Source organism: Chiloscyllium plagiosum, unplaced genomic scaffold (genome assembly GCF_037043375.1).
Source record: "Chiloscyllium plagiosum isolate Xiang-an unplaced genomic scaffold, Cpla_swu_hap1 HiC_scaffold_20, whole genome shotgun sequence".
In the NCBI taxonomy this organism is placed as follows: domain Eukaryota; kingdom Metazoa; phylum Chordata; class Chondrichthyes; order Orectolobiformes; family Hemiscylliidae; genus Chiloscyllium; species Chiloscyllium plagiosum.
In genome coordinates this window covers 50,092,472-50,108,446 of record NW_028270158.1, presented here as the reverse complement: position 1 = coordinate 50,108,446, position 15,975 = coordinate 50,092,472, and the positions used below count along the sequence as shown (strand labels likewise).

The following is a 15,975-nucleotide window of genomic DNA, read 5'->3' as shown; positions in this document are numbered from 1 at the left end:
AATTGCAACATTTTCCCCATAACCTCTGCAAACGTTGTCATTGCGAATACTTTAAAGAGGGCTAAGGAGCAGTTAGGGTTTTGCAATATCTGTACAGGGAGGCTCTGCGGGGACTGAAGCGGTTTTAAATTTTCAGTTTCAGGACTATGGCTCGGGACCTCCACTCTTTCTGGGAGTGGGGCAGGAAGATAGTCTGTGTCGGCAGGAATTACGCCGAACACGCTCGGGAATTGGGGAACCCTGTGCCCGGAGCCGAGCCGCTGCTCTTCCTGAAGCCGGTCAGTGCCTACCTAAGGCCGGGCTTTGCAATCCGACCACCCCGCTACAGCCGCCGGCTGCAGCCGGAGGTAGAGCTGGGGTTGGTACTGGCCAAGGGCGGCAGCTGTATCCCGCAGGAAGAAGCTATGGGCTACCTGGGAGGCTACGCGCTTTGCTTGGACATGACGGCCCGGGATACACAGGAGGAGTGCAAGAGGAAAGGTCACCCCTGGACTCTGGCCAAAGCCTTCGACTGCTCCTGTCCAGTGAGCGACTTCATCCCCAAGGACAGGATCCCTGAGCCACACCGTCTGACTCTCTGGCTCAAGGTGAATGGACAGCTCAGGCAGCAAGGACAAACCTCCCAGATGATATTCCCCATCCCATATCTCATCAGTTACATCAGTGGGATTATGAAACTGGAAGAAGGGGACCTGGTCCTCACGGGGACACCTGCAGGAGTGTCTGATATCCAGGAACATGATGAGTTGCAAGCTGGCATTGACGACCTGATCACCATGAAGTTCAAAGTGGAAAGCGATTAATGTCATTTCAGAAGTAATTATATTATTGTTTTCTGTACAATAGCGTGCAATTATGTCTGCCGATTGCTGAATAACAAATTTCTTGAGATTTCAATGGGACAAGTACATTTCTATTTGGCTTAATTTCTCTGGACCATAAACAATTTAAAATGTAACCTGATTTAAATAATTCCCTATATTACCAGTGACTACATAACCAGTGCCACAAGTAAAATTATTTTTAATCAACCTGATCGTGGATGTTATGACACACTTCACTGTTAGGCAGGAGATGAATGCAGACCTTCTGCCTCTAAGATAAGATCACAAAAGCACCCACCATAGATCTAAACTGATATTGCTGTGTGCAACATAGCTGCCTATTGTAACAGCACTATTAAAAAAAATAGTGCTTTTGGATCTCTTGAGAATAGTTATCACAATTTAAATGTAACTTCCTTCATCTTTTATGATCAGTTGCAACAAACTAGGACTTAATTTTGAGCTACATAACTTCAGAATAATCTTTCTTATCCTAACTTGTGAAAAGGTAAACATCTATAATTGTATAGGACATGTCAAGTGTTTTTCAGAATTCATCTGGATGTATATTGATAATTTATATATGTCCACCACTATACTAAAATGTTTGTGATGATACTTAGAAAAATCACTGTCAGCCAAATTAATAATTTCTGATCTTTACACACAATGTATTGTAGGTGGCTATCAAATCCTTTGAATAATTGGTTTCATGTTTTAGTTCTCGTAATTTTTGTCCAAATATAATTGTTAGAAAATTGATCTTTTGTGGGACACACTTGTGACTGGCAAGGTCAGCATTTGTTGCCCATTGCTAAATGCACTTGAACTGATTTCAGAAAGCAGACAAGTGTCATATACAGTATGTTATTGTGTGAGTTTGCAGTGTTGTGAAAGCCAGTTTCATTCTCTAAAGGTCATCGGTTTTTACAACAAATAACGTGAGTTTCACAGTCACCATGATCAGCTTCCAATTCCACATTTATTAATCAAATTTAAATTTCATCAGCGACTGCAGCAGGATTTGAAGCTATGTTCCCAGATCATTGCCTCAATCTCTTATTAGTTCAGTAATATTACCACTATGTCCCTATCTCCCCCTACAGAAATAATTCTATAAATGAGTTAATGGCGATAATGGTTGCATTTTAAATCAAAATGACTTCGTACATGTTGACAAAGACTACAGGCACTGAATGTGTATTGAAGCCAAAAATGCCAATTTGTGGAATTTATAATCTATAAACTGACTCTTCCCAGGCCCATTTTCTCAGACAGCCACCATACATTGAGAACATTAGTCAAGTATACTACTTAAACTCAAGACGTTTAGTCTGTATTTATAAGTTATCTGAGAGAAAGGCACTGTCAAGGGCAAGTCAAGTGTTTCTGTCTGCCATCAATAGGAGTGGAAAAGCACTTGTGACAGCACATGTGGAAAAACAAGATATCCAGTTTAAGTTGCTATTGATAGATTTTGGGCAGTACTGGTATACTCTTAAACAGAACATTTCTAAACACTGAAAGTACTGTGTGAATAGGCAGGACACTTTTACATGCTTGTTGTCAAACAAAATGTTTGGGCAGTTAGAGATATGTGCTTACCAGCTGTTCAAAGTGAAGCATATAGTCACCAGATACTTGCATGCAAAGTAAGGAAGTGAATGTATTTCAGGGGATGGGTCAAAATCCAGGGGACTAAAATGCTTAATGTTGCTCTGGAGGAAACTAGAACTTGGGGAAGAATACTTGCTTTATTGTCTCTTCTGGTGCAGTTTTTGGCAGGTATTTCCAACTTTGGCTTCAAGTTATAATAGCAGAAAGAGCACCATGATATTATTAGATCAGACTGTCTGCATTTTTAAACTGCTGTTTTGGAGTGAGAAAAAAAGTGGGTAAATGCCTGTTCTATTATAGGCAAAACTATTGTGGCACAGGTCAGGAATGTAAAAGAATAATCTCTGCTTTCCTGAACATATCTAACTCTTTACAACACTCAAGCTTGACACTATCCAAGACAAAGTTGCTCACTTGATTGGTACACCATCAGCACCTTAGATATTCTCTCCTTCTGCCAGATGGACAGAGGAAGTAGAATGTACCAACTGTAAGATACACTGCAGCAACTCACTGAGGTTGCTTCAGCAACACCGTCCAAACCCATGACCTGTATCAACTGAAAGGATAAGGGCAGTCGATGCAAAGGAATACCAAACCTGCAAGTTCTTTTCCAAGCTGCACACTACTGACTGAAATTATATGATGCTTCATTATTGCTGGACCAAATTCCTGCAACTTGCTTCCTAAGAATACTATCTGTGTACCAAATCCAAATGGACTGCAGCAGTTCAAGAAGGCAGCAAAAGCAATTGGGGTTGGTAGTAAAGGCTAGTCTAGCCAGTGAGACCCAGATTCCATGAACAAGTAAGAAAGTTGGCTCCTTCAGCATCTGGCTTCTGTGACGCTGGGCTGGGTGATTTACTAAAAGCCCCACTGAATCTGGTTTGGACCCAAATATAGTAAGCATCAGCTGCTTACATGCAATGTCAAAAATGCTTACTTTAGCTGGTAGTAACAGTGTTACTGTCACTATCCATCAATGCACTAATGTTGGGAATTGGTCTTTATGTAGCCTGGACATATTGCTCGAACACTCAAAGACTTTCCTTAATCAGATCTTTTTGTTGTCCCCACAATGGCACCAGAATGAGAAGATCTGCAAGAGTAACCACATATTCACTTAACTGAATTACAATTTAAAATTTCCAAATGCACAACTGTAAGTTATTCTGTGAATCATTTGGTCAACATCAGATGAAGCACAGAGATCAAGCATTATCGAATGTCTGAAGGTGCTTTGACTTTATTGAGTTCAATCAATAATATAATGTGAACAAATTACATGTTGCAAAAGGAAAGCCAGATTGGCATTACTCAAAATTATATATCAATTGAAATTTATGCAAATTGTTTTGCAAAAGACCTGAACCAGTAAAGGAGTTTAAAATAGTTGTGCATAATAAACATTTCTAACTATCTGCATACATTGAAAGTAACAGGCCAAAATACAAGAAATCCTATGAAAGACAACATTAATATCTTTAACATTAAACAAGGAGTTGAATATTGGGAAGAATACCCACATAATAATATAGACCTAGAAAAGAAATATAGACCTATAGATTGTTCACAAATGAAACCAATGCAGCCTTCATATTTTTACCATAGTTTTTGTTTTTTCCTCAAAGATTATGTTGGCAGTAGAAAATGTATGTTTTCCAAAATTACACAAATCATCTTTATAAATAATGGTCAGTTACAACTGTTCAGGAATTATATTTCTGCAGAAAAAGCACATTGTTACTTTGAGATTAACATACATCAGAAATTTACAACTTTTACAGCATTTTCAGTAAAAGGAAATCATTGTGAATCTTGAAATGGAACATTAGTTTTAACACTTGGATGAACATTTTAATTTATTAGCCACAGGTGACATATTTGATGCTGAGATTGGCAATTAATAATTCAACACCTGTATTCATAGATGAGGTTTGTCCCAAACAAAACTGATGTACTGTTTACTCTGTTTACTTTTGATACTTTGATAACTGGCAGAAAAACCAGGGCGAGCTCAGGGCAGATCATTTGATGCACAGTGGTTTCACCATCTGGAATGCACTATCTGACAAGGGAGAGGAACCTAATTTAAGATGAACTTTGAAAACAAAATAAAAATAGGTAGATAGAGGGAAAGACAAGGGGCATACAACTAATTGTATGTAGTCCTGTTTTGTATGATTCTCGTCATTACATTCCATTTAGAGGTGTCACCTCTAAATATAGACTTCAGGCAGTGGGAGGCTAGGCTACTGTAATTGTACCCATACAAACAGATATAATTGTTCCCATTTTACAGTCTTCACATTCTGTCCTTATATTTAACCTATGTAAATGTTTACACTGTAACTATACCCTCTGAAAGGTGGTACTTTGCAATTAGGGTTTAGGATGTAATAACAATGTGATAAATTCATGTAGGCTATTTTCATCATAAATATAAGCAGACATATAGCTGAAAAGCTGCTTGAAGTATTTGCTGTCATGGGATTTTTAATTTTTACAGAAAGGGGTGGAAGAATTTGTGTTCCCAGAATAATTTCATAATTTGCTTTGGACTTATGAATATACATTTTAAAATGTAGTATTGAAATTAAAATTATAGTGATCAAATAATCTAATATTTCTTAAAAATAGTCTTTACATTCCACATTGAAAACAGTGTTTGTTTGATTATCATTGTTAACAAAGGCTTAATGATAATGTATGTTTAAAATTTTTAAATAAGTTGGGGTTTATTGTTATGGTTTGGAAATAAAAGCATCTGATGCTAGAGATCTGAAATAAAAACAAAGTGCTGAAGAAGAGTCGTTGGACTCAAAATGTTAACTGTATTTCTCTCTCTACAGATGCTGAATTTCTTTAACATTTTCTGTTTTTATTATAAAGATATCTGGCTCACAATGGAGATTACGTAGAAAGCACAAATTCAATGGGGTTGGATGCAAACCATGTTCTATTCAGAGACAACGCTATAACCTGGAGAGTTATATTCAGGGATGTAGGTGGAAGCCTCTGAAACTCTGCAAAAATCTAATTTCTACTGGCAGTTGTACACATATTTAATGCCTTAGATATCAAATGTCCAAGTTAACTTTAGAGTTAATGTACATTGTAATATTACAATATATTGAAGACCATTTCAAAGCAATGCAAAAATGCTAATTTGCTATAAGACATGGCAGTATTGAGAACAAACAACTGTCAAGTAGTAAAGTCTCAATATTACTAAATCATGTTTTCAGTGACAAAACACTAGATCAGAGAAGAATAAGTTTTCAAACTGCATAAAAAGGCACTGTCTGGTGAAAATAAAGAACTGGCAGATTTTACTTGGAAATGTTTACCTACCTAGTATCAGAAATCACTGACCGTTTTGTCAGTTAAAAAATAAACTGACAAATTCCAAAGCTCTTTAAGGTGACCAGTAGCTATTTAAGTAGCTATTGTGACATCAGCAAATAAGTGAACTGACATAAAACAAAGAACTGCAGATGCTGGAAATCTGAGACTAAAACAAAAATTGCTGGTGAAACTCAGCGGGTCTGGCAGCATCTGTGAGGAGAAAACAGAGTTAATGTTTCGAATCTGGTAACTCTTCACTGGACTCAAAACATTAACTCTGCTTTCTCATAACAGTTTGCTGCCCAACCTGAGCTTTGCCAGGAATTTCTGTTTAAATTAACTGACATCCTGAAAATTTAACTGCCTAGTATTTGGATGTTTGAATCCAAGTGTTACATCTAACGGGTATGCCCAAAATATTGTGCTATGGATGACACACAAGAGTGAAACACTGTTTCATGTTCCTCTTTTTATTTTTTTTTTACATTTTTTTTCTTACAAACAATGCCTTTATTACTTACAGTGAACACAAGAGGAGGATATATTGGTACGGTTTAACTAGAAGATTTGCAAATGTTCTAAAATCCATGAAAATAATTTCAAGGCTGTAATATTTAAGAAAGATAACATTTTGAAGAAAGTCAGTCTACTGTAAGGAAACTGTTGAGGGGCAAAATGTGAATTTAGAAAAGATGACAGCACGTTTCAATGTCTGTAGGTAAAATATTTTCCACCTTGGTCACACATTGTTTTCTTGTTGTTAAATTAACTTACAGTAAATGTATAAGTTTTTTTACAGAAACATTTGTTTGATATTCTTATGTTTAATAAGTCTCAACAAAATAATTGAAAGAAATTATCTAAAGACTAATTAGTCCAAATAAACTGACAACTGAAAACATTATGCACATTATGTTTTCCTTGGAGGTAGATTATTTGAACTCCAAGGGAATCGGCAATATAATTAGCAGCTGTTTCAGAAAATTGCTAACGTGGACAAAGTCTGACTGGCCTCTTCAGGATCAGCTACTTTGCAGGAAAGCAGGCTTGTTCTCACACCATTTCTTGCACTGCTTGATGCAAGTAACTGTACATGACAACAACAAAAAAAGCATTTTTATAGAGCGATTTTAAAGTGCCAGTGAAAATGTAATTGATTAGTAAAGTAACAAGTTAGGGTGTTTAAAGTAACCTATTCTCAACAAAGTAATGAGAACCTACAGACTTTACAACTTTTATTACGAGATATAATAAAATAGGAAAAATATAGAAGTTAAAGAACTGATTTATTTTGCACAATATACATACAAAAACATGTTAATATAGATTCTAGGAGTCTGAGAAAAAAACAGAAAATGCTGGAAATACACAGCAGACTTTGAGCATCAGAATTTCCCTCCAGCATATTTCAGTATTTTGGTTGTACTGTGACATATTCAAAGCTGGGTGATTCATTTAACCCATACGATGGCTTGGAATGAACTAGTTGTATGAAAACCTATCGCTATGGTCACTTTCGCAGCCACATCAATGCTATCTCTTGGTAAAAGCGATTGCAACAACAAGGCCACAAATTGTTCAAAATGCATTCAGAATTCTTTTCACTATAATTTCTTCAGTAATGAAAATTCCTACATAAAAATCAAATTTCTTAACATCTTATAATATGATTTGCTTGTGATGTTAAGTGACCTCTGACATTGCTTCACCAATTATGTTTTCATCTTGATTTTTCATCCAATTATTGGGTAAAATTATCTTCTTCTACTTACATTTCTAAAATTTTAAACTGAATTGGGATATATGGGATATATTGTGAGGCCTAATGCCCTTGATCCCCTGCAAAGCTAGACACCCATGTCCAAAAGAGAGTGAGTAAGAAAATCAATGTCTCCCATGTAACTCTTACTTATGAATTCAAGTAGCTGTTGTATACACCAGGACCTATATCCAAGAACATGACTCAGCAGACATGATAAAATAACTGAAGGACCCATCAGCTTCCCTCCTTCTAAAGCAAATGAAAACTGTAAACGCCAGAAGAGACAGATGATCCGAACACATTAGTAAGGCATTGGCTTAGAAGGCAGAGATCAGTAAATTGTGTGACACACCAAAATGTGCAGCCACTATGCTTGGCAAGGCAATATGGCCAGTCAACTGTGAAGAGTCTGGAACCTTGCAGAGGAAATAACTTGATATGAGTCATGAGAAGTCTCAGACGAAATAAAAAGATACTCTGTTTGGCCCCTCTGTAACCAATTCTGTTGTAAACAGTAACAAGGACAGAGAAACCCTGCCCAATGAAATAACAAAAACAATGTTGAAGTTGACCTAAGCTTGCAAGAAAGGTCATTCTTTGAAATTAGGAACATGGAATGCAAGAACTTTATATCAGGCAAGAAAGCATGAAAACTGCATATAGGTTACCTATTGGGACCTTGCAGAAGCAAGGTAGCTAGAAAGTTGTTAAATGGATAAAAAAGTCATGTTTTACTTCTTGGGGGTGAGAAAGTACAAAAGCACAAAGAATTCTAGTAAACCTAAGATACAAGAGATCAGTTCAAGGTTAGTGGCCAATCTCAGCTGGAGTATTCATGATTTAGATTGAAAGAAAGTTTTAATCTGGTTGTCATGTATGCGCTTAAAAATATGATCACTGAGTAGGAAACAGGCATTTTATGGTGACATCTTCAAGTTTTATGACCAAGATAAATGAACTGGTGTGATAAATGCTAAAATCAGTGAAGAAACTTCAGGAATGCATGTCGGTCAATATGGTCTTGGTTCAAGAAATGAAGAGAGATTAATACAATTTTGTTATCTCAGATCTTCTTAACTGCTTTCTTAACATACACTCACTTTACGTTTACTTGAATGCTCACCGCATTTCTTGTTTTCCTTACCTTTTTGCGCTTTGTCCCCTCAGCCAGAACTTAAAAGTTCACAGTTACTTGTGTTTTAGTTTGCAGTTTAGCACAGACACAAAGCCAGGTTATTTATCATGGTTTTCAGCAGTTATCAATCAAAGGGTGAACATGTTGCTGCATGGCTCTGTGATATATCAATCTCACACCTACATCATGTGCCAGCAGCATATTCAGCAAACAGTGCACATGCTTCAACGGAATGGTCACACTCAAAGTCTAAGGACAGTCCTCAGTCAGGCTAAGGGAGAAAGCCTTCAGTCTGAGGGTTCCAGCACAGTAAATCAAGAGTAGCATCTGCTATCAGTGTAGTCAGGCTCAGGAGGTCCACTTCACTGAAATTCAAGGAGTAGGTCATGATCAGTCCTACAGGTCCTGAGCGATTAATCCAGGAAGTTGCAAGAAGTTGGCCGAGGTTGCATAGAACTCCAGCTTTGACAAAGGGTCAGTTAGACTCGAAACGTCAGCTCTTTTCTCTCCTTACAGCTCTCTTAGTTTCAGATTCCAGCATCCACAGTAATTTGCTTTTAACAGTTGGGGCTGTTTGTAATCAGGCTTCAGTGGAAGGACAGTGCAGCACTTTGGCTGACTTGACTAAGCTGGAGCTCAGTGGGTAATGTTGGGAGAAGAAGTTGTAACTCAAAGAGGTATGTGGGAATGTAGGGATATTCAATACTGTTGGGATTGACAGGAGCGCCAGGAAGAGAGGAATATGGCAGTTTGGGAGGGGCACTTGATTACTAGGCTGAGCCTGCAACTTGCTACGTCAAGCACAACAACTTCAGGTGAATCATAAATACACGATGAAAATAGAAAATGGGTATGACTACACCTGGAGTGGATGGAGTTTGTATTTTTTTCTCTGTCTGACCATGCAGGCTCTAATTGTGAGCAATGTGAGGCTATTAAAGAGGCAACCACTTTAATTAGGCATGTTCATAGTATAGGTCAAAGTCACCGTCCGGACACGCCTTGGCGTGCCCATTTGCCACTGGGCAGTGGGGATCCCCAGTGGAGGGCTCTCTACGCGGGAGTCCTCCCCCTTTCTCTCGAGGATCTGGGGTGGAGGGTGCTGCACGCAGCAGTCCCCTGCAACCGCAGGTTGCGGTGGTTCACGGACTCCCAGCCCGACTGCTTGTTCTGTGGCGTTGTGGAGTCCGTGGACCATGTATATATTGGATGTGGGCGTTTGCACTCCCTTTTTGATTTCCTTAAAAACCTTCTCCTCTGTTTTTGGCTGCACTTCAGTCCCACGCTCCTGATCTTTGGGCACCCGGTACGGAGGAAGGAGGGCAGGTCTGGAGACCTCCTCGTGGGTCTGCTCCGGGGCCTGGCCAAACTGGCCATCAACAGGTCCAAGCAGCGGGCCGTGGAGGGGGTCGTTAGGGCCGACTGCCTGCCCCTCTTCCGCGGTTACATTAGAGCCCGGGTGTCCTTGGAGAAGGAGCACGCGGTGTCCACCAACACCCTGGAGTTGTTCAGGGAGAGGTGGGCGCCGCAGGGAGTGGAGTGCATCATTTCTCCCTCCAACTCTATTTTGATTTAGTCCCTACCCTCCCCCTCACTGTTTTGATCACACAGCACTGTCCTTTGATGTGAAGGGCAGTGTTTGTCACTGGCCACCCGGGTGTTTTCCTATCTTCCTGGTGGTGGAATTTGAATAAAGATTCGTGCACTTTGTGTCTTTCACTGTGTCTCACACCTGCACACACACACCATGGGTGCTGAGGAAAAAATAAGCACTACTGCACTTAGGTGGTAGTGTGGGGGTTAAAAAAAAAGAAAAAAAAGAAAAAAGTATAGGTCAAAGTCACTTGTAATCAGAGTTCTCTGCATGTGAAATGCATGCAATGTTCAATTGTGTGGGATATAAATCCTGGTCACAAGCAATCTTGACATGTCTTTTGGTCATTGCAGATGAAGATAGTCATCTCTATAAAATAGATGTAATCAAAGGTGACCTTAAAAAAAAGTTGCACCTACAAGCTACAATTCACAAAACCAATCCAAGATCTCATAAGAAGTCTTGCTAAAACTATACAAGGCACCAGTTACATTACAACTAGAGTACTGTGAACAGTGTTTATTCCCTTATTTAAGGAAAGGTACTGGTATTGGAGGCAGCTCAAAATGTGCATTAGGTTGATCCCAGCTAAGGAGGGATTTTCTTACAAGGAAAGGTTGAGTAGGTTGAGCTAGGACTCATTAGAGGTGACCTAACTGAAACATATACAATTCCTAGGGGAATTAACAGGGTAGATACTGAGAAGTTGTCTTCCCTTGTAGAAGAGTCTAGTGAGCGTAATCTCAGTAAGGCGTTGTTCATTAATGGCAGGGATGAGGAGGAATTTCATCCTTGGATAATAAATTTGTGGCATTCTTTATCTGTGGAATGTAGAGGCTCTTTCATTAAGCATACTAAAGCAGAGATTGTTTTAAAATCAATAAGAGAATCAAGGTTATGGAGGAAAGATAGGAAAATGGAGCTGAGGATTATCAGTCAACTATGATCTCATTAAATGTCAGGACAGACACGATGGTCCAAATTGCCTATCTGTACATTAGTCTAGGCTGCACAAAGGCACAGTACAGATTTTCTCTCACCTTGAACTTTAACCAATCTCTTACATGCAATGCTGCCTTTCCTGAATGATATGGAGGGTGGACAAGGAATCACTAATATCACCATAGCATCTAAAATCACCTACTATATTTGCGTGACATGGTTCTTGTTACACTTATTGGAATAAAGTCCCTATATCAAAGGTCCATGTGGAGGCGTTTCATAGACCTCCTCATTGGATTACATGTCCCACTATATGGAAGACTATGCTAAACCATCCTTTTTGAGTGATACGAATTCTGACTGCTGACATTACCAAAGACTTGTTCTGTTTCTGATGTTATCCACACAGAATCATTGGATCCCACCATAGTAGGGGTTATTGTCACGACTGCTACAGTGCAATGAAGGTGCAGAGAAACAGAAGAACTAAATGTGCCAGCAGCAGACTCCAGTGGTTGCGTGCCAAAGACTATTTACACATTGCATTGAGAATACCAAATCATACTGCAGATGACTTCATGAACAGAAAAATATTCCATTCCACAAATTAGAAATCTTCTGTGCTCATCAGAAGTCTGTGCCAGGTAATCTAGGAGCTTCCTTGATGCCTATATCCCTGAGAAATCCCATATTATTGTTTTGTTTCCAGGTTCAAAGATGATTACTCAGAGACCAGGACTATCCTCTGTAACCATGGCTGATGACTCACGACTGATACAATGAAGCCTATTTTTCAACTAGTGCCTTCATGAGGCAGGTGATAGATTTGCTGACGATAAGGCTTGATTTTCGGGGGAGCCTTACAGTAGAATTACAGTATAAGTACAGTTTGAATAATCATTGTATGCTGTGCTCTGCAAAATGGCAGCTAGCAGAGGGGTGTGGTAGACAGTGAAGAGCTGGGAAAATGGCTGCAACCTTCTGAGCAGGAAGATGAAGTCATTGAGCAGGAGGAACATCATCTTCGAATGTGAGAGTGGTATAGTGTCAGGTACAAAAAGCCAGACAGGACTGAATTGGTATTCAGTTCAAATAGATTTCAGCTGGGTGCAGTTATCACTCATTTATTGTAAATTTGATTTTGCTTGAAAAGAAAGTGGTCCCTCTCTGTTCTGAGAGGCAAATGCAGCTTTTGTTTGATTTTGTTCACTTTTGCTGTTGCTGAAAAGAAGTGAAGAGTTTCAATAATTTTAAGGCTTTCCAGTACAGTATGTGATGGTCCCCCACTGAACAATGAGATATTAGGCTACACCGGGCATTGGGACAGAAGAGCATGCCCTGAGACAGCGTTTTAAAATTGCATTGAGCCCAAAATGTGTAACTTATTATTGAAAGCAGGACCTTTATGAATGTGCACTTTTAGTTACAATGAAGTCAGCTGTGCCCACTACACACTCTGAGAAGTGTTTATTTTTTGCTTCTATTCTATATGCATGGTGAAGGGGAATTCCTGGATGGCAATACTTGACCTGGTGCACTGGACCTTAGAAGTGGTACTGGCACTGGGATTCCAGGGTGTTCTAGGCAGTGATGGTACTTCTGTCTGTAGTGAGATAGAAGACAGGATGAGTATGGTGCCATAAAGTTGTGAGTAGGTAAGTGAGTTTTGGAGAATGATGAGAGATAACTTGTTAGAGTTGACAGAGAGCAATCCTCCATAACACTCCCTGAAATTGAAACTTAGCCTATTTTTGGTAAAATTCAGTCCAATGCTTTAGAAAGAATGGACTAAATTTTCCGAGCCACTGAATAATGTGGATACCTAAACCCCCCTTCTGCAGATTATCTTGTACAGGGCAGAGGTGGAACTTGTCAATAAGTTGCAGTAAAAAGTTGCATGTTTGTGTATGACTGTGTGTGTGTGTGTGTGCGCGCGTGCGCACCTTTGAGACTCACCCCACAAAGGTAGCAGCAGTCTTGCTGTTGGTGTCCAGTCCAGCTGCCCCGAAGGAGTGCAGTGGCTGGGTCGGCCAGGGGACGCATGCTGTGTGCTGCTGTCTATTCTTCTGATAGGGGAGCGGACTTAGCAAGTGCTCACTCACTGTGTTAATCCCATTGAACTGATGAAGGGGGATTTCAGCAATGCTGCAGGTCCTTTACACTCTAGTGTGTGTCTGCTCAGAAATAAACTCTGAGACAGAGAGAGGGAGCAAGGTAGGCACAGTGAGGAAAAGGGAAACGTCAGAAAACTCTGAGCCCCAGAGGGAGGCATTGAATCAATTAACTGAATAATCAATTATCCGAATGAAATAGTGTCCGCCCATCTTGTTTGGATAATTGAGGTTCCTCTGTAAAGCGAGTGGATGTCAAAGGGGCATGGTAGATAGTTAATGAAGTGAATTTGGGAAGATAGTATGGGAGAAAACCTGCTGTGTTTATGGAAAGAAACCCAGCATGAAACTTACCAAAATGGGCACTTAGCTGATGTCTGGTTAGATTCAATTTTACCAAACTTCAAGACCACTGTAAGGCAGGATCCCTCTGCCTCAGCTGCAGACCCTGGGCCAGAACTGAGACATAGTGGGAAGGAAAGGAAGATAATCTTTTGAAAGGACATGAGTGGCTTAGATGACACTTTGCCCTAAACAAGTTCTGAGTTATAAATATATGTTCATTTTTCATCAACTTTGTGAGTAAATAACTATCTAGTAATAACTACAAAATTGATGGTACAGAGCCTAACCATCCTCAGAGCTATATCATGGTTAATGATTTGAAGTGTGAAGTTAGCTGTTCCTGCCTTTGCATCACAGTCATTAGTGAAATTGATTCTTGATGCTGCAAGTCAAGATTGAGTCAAGATTGTGAATTAATGCCTAAGATTCATATTGCACGTAGTGCACTCAGGTGTCTTGCACCTGTACTGAATGGATGTCTATGCAATGCTGTTGTCTTCTGAAAAGCTTCGCATCACTCAAAAGCCCAGTTCCTCACAGAATGGAATATTTACCCCGCCCATACTGGGGGTGGTGGCAGCCATTTTCAGCTCCATTATGCACTTGTTATTTGCCTCACAATGGAAAGAAACAGTGGCTGTGTTTAATAAGTCTCAGTCTCTTATACTTGGTGAACCCCCCAAAATGTACACATTCCTTTTTGGTAGCCAATGCTGCCAACCCCATTTAATTTTAAACTTCTCCAGGTTCCCATCCCACCTTCTAACTCTACCTTCCCACTTTAACTCATTAATCCCAGGCATATAGAGTCCACATGCCAGATACAGTACTGCGTTACCCTCTCACTGGAACTAGGGTGTTGCTAACTATCAATGACCACCCTCCTGCACTATACTTCCTCAGTCTCTCTAGTCTCTGCAGGGTCAATATAGAATCACATTTGTTATCACCTCTGCATCTCAGCATGCAGCTTCCATTCCCCACAATTGTTGGAGTTCCTCAGCTTCCCTGTCACAGAAGTGGCCCCTGATAAACCCTCAATGATTTTTAAGTGGATGGATCCCCAGGACTGATTTGTAGCCAGAAGCCCCAACTGATGATTGACTAGATTCTTGACTGATCTTTGTGTGGCTCCTGACTGACTTACCATGACTCCCTGGACAGTTTGCACTGGGCCCAGGGCTGATTCAAGTCCACAAGGACTACCTCACCGTATCCAATCCCTGGGCTGATATTGGAGGCTACCTTTGGTTTACTATGCCAGGACACATGGGAGTTTAAAGAGAGTTTAAGGGTTATTGCGGATTATATCTGCCATGAATGCTGTTGGGTGCAAATCTTGTCAGAGTGAGTGGATCGGTTGGAGAGACAGATAGAAGCAATGAGGAATTTGCAACAGCAACAGTATGTGATGGATGGCAGATATAGGAAGGGGGGGAAAGTCTCAGATACAGAGATGGGTGAACTCCAGGAAGGGTAAGAGAGGTAGGCAGCTAATGCAGGAGTCTTTTGTGGATATACCCATTTCAAACAGGTATGCTGTTTTGGAAAATGTAAGGGGTGATGGATTCTCAGGGGAACATAGCACGAACAGCCAAGTTTCTGGTGTTGAGACTGGCTCTAATGCAACGATGGGTACTTTGGCTTCCAAGAGATCAATTGTGCTAGGGGATTCTGTAGTCCGAGGTACAGACAGATGTTTCTGTGGCCAGCAGAGAAAAAGCAGAATGGCGTGTTTTTCCCTTGTGCTAGGATCAAGGATGACTCAGAGAGGTTGCAGAATGTTCTCACGGGGCCAGCAGGAGGTCATTGTCCACATTGGAACCAACGACATTGGAAGGGAAAAGGTTGAGACTCTGAAGGGAGATTACAGAGAGTTAGTCAGAAATTTAAAAAGGAGGTCCTCAAGGGTAGTAATATCTGGATTACTCCCAGTGCTACGAGTTAGTGAGGGCAGGAATAGGAGGATAGAGCAGATGAATGCGCGGCTGAGGAGCTGGTGTATGGGAGAAGGATTCACATTTTTGGATCATTGGAATCTCTTTTGGGGTAAAAGTGACCTGTACAAGAAGGACAGATTGTATCTAAATTGGAAGGGGACTAATATACTGGCAGGGAAATTTGCTAGAACTGCTTGGGAGGATTTAAACTAGTAAGGTGGGGGTGTGGGACCCAGGGAGATAGTGAGGAAAGAAATCGATCTGAGACAGGTACAGCTGAGAACAGAAGTGAGTCAAACAGTCAGGGCAGGCAGGGACAAGATAGGACTAATAAACTGAACTGCATTTATTTCAATG

The 15,975-nt window shown here is 40.2% G+C and overlaps 2 protein-coding genes across 2 annotated transcripts in view; one reads left to right on the top strand and one right to left on the bottom strand.

Annotated features, from left to right (window-relative positions):
• The first annotated feature begins 12 nt into the window (after positions 1-12).
• Positions 13-6,697, top strand: fahd1 (FAH domain containing oxaloacetate decarboxylase 1). Its single transcript, XM_043711313.2, has 2 exons — positions 13-816; positions 5,334-6,697. The coding sequence occupies exon 1, from the start codon at positions 147-149 to the stop codon at positions 801-803; it is 657 nt and encodes a 218-aa protein (XP_043567248.1). The 5' UTR covers positions 13-146; the 3' UTR covers positions 804-816; positions 5,334-6,697.
• Positions 6,698-6,742: 45 nt separating this feature from the next.
• Positions 6,743-15,975, bottom strand: part of meiob (meiosis specific with OB-fold) — a 64,436-nt gene continuing 55,203 nt past the window's right edge. Inside the window, exon 13 of the mRNA XM_043711309.2 lies at positions 6,743-6,876. Within this exon, the coding sequence (XP_043567244.2) occupies positions 6,766-6,876 (111 nt within the window). The 3' untranslated portion in view covers positions 6,743-6,765. The remainder of the gene's footprint in view (positions 6,877-15,975) is intronic.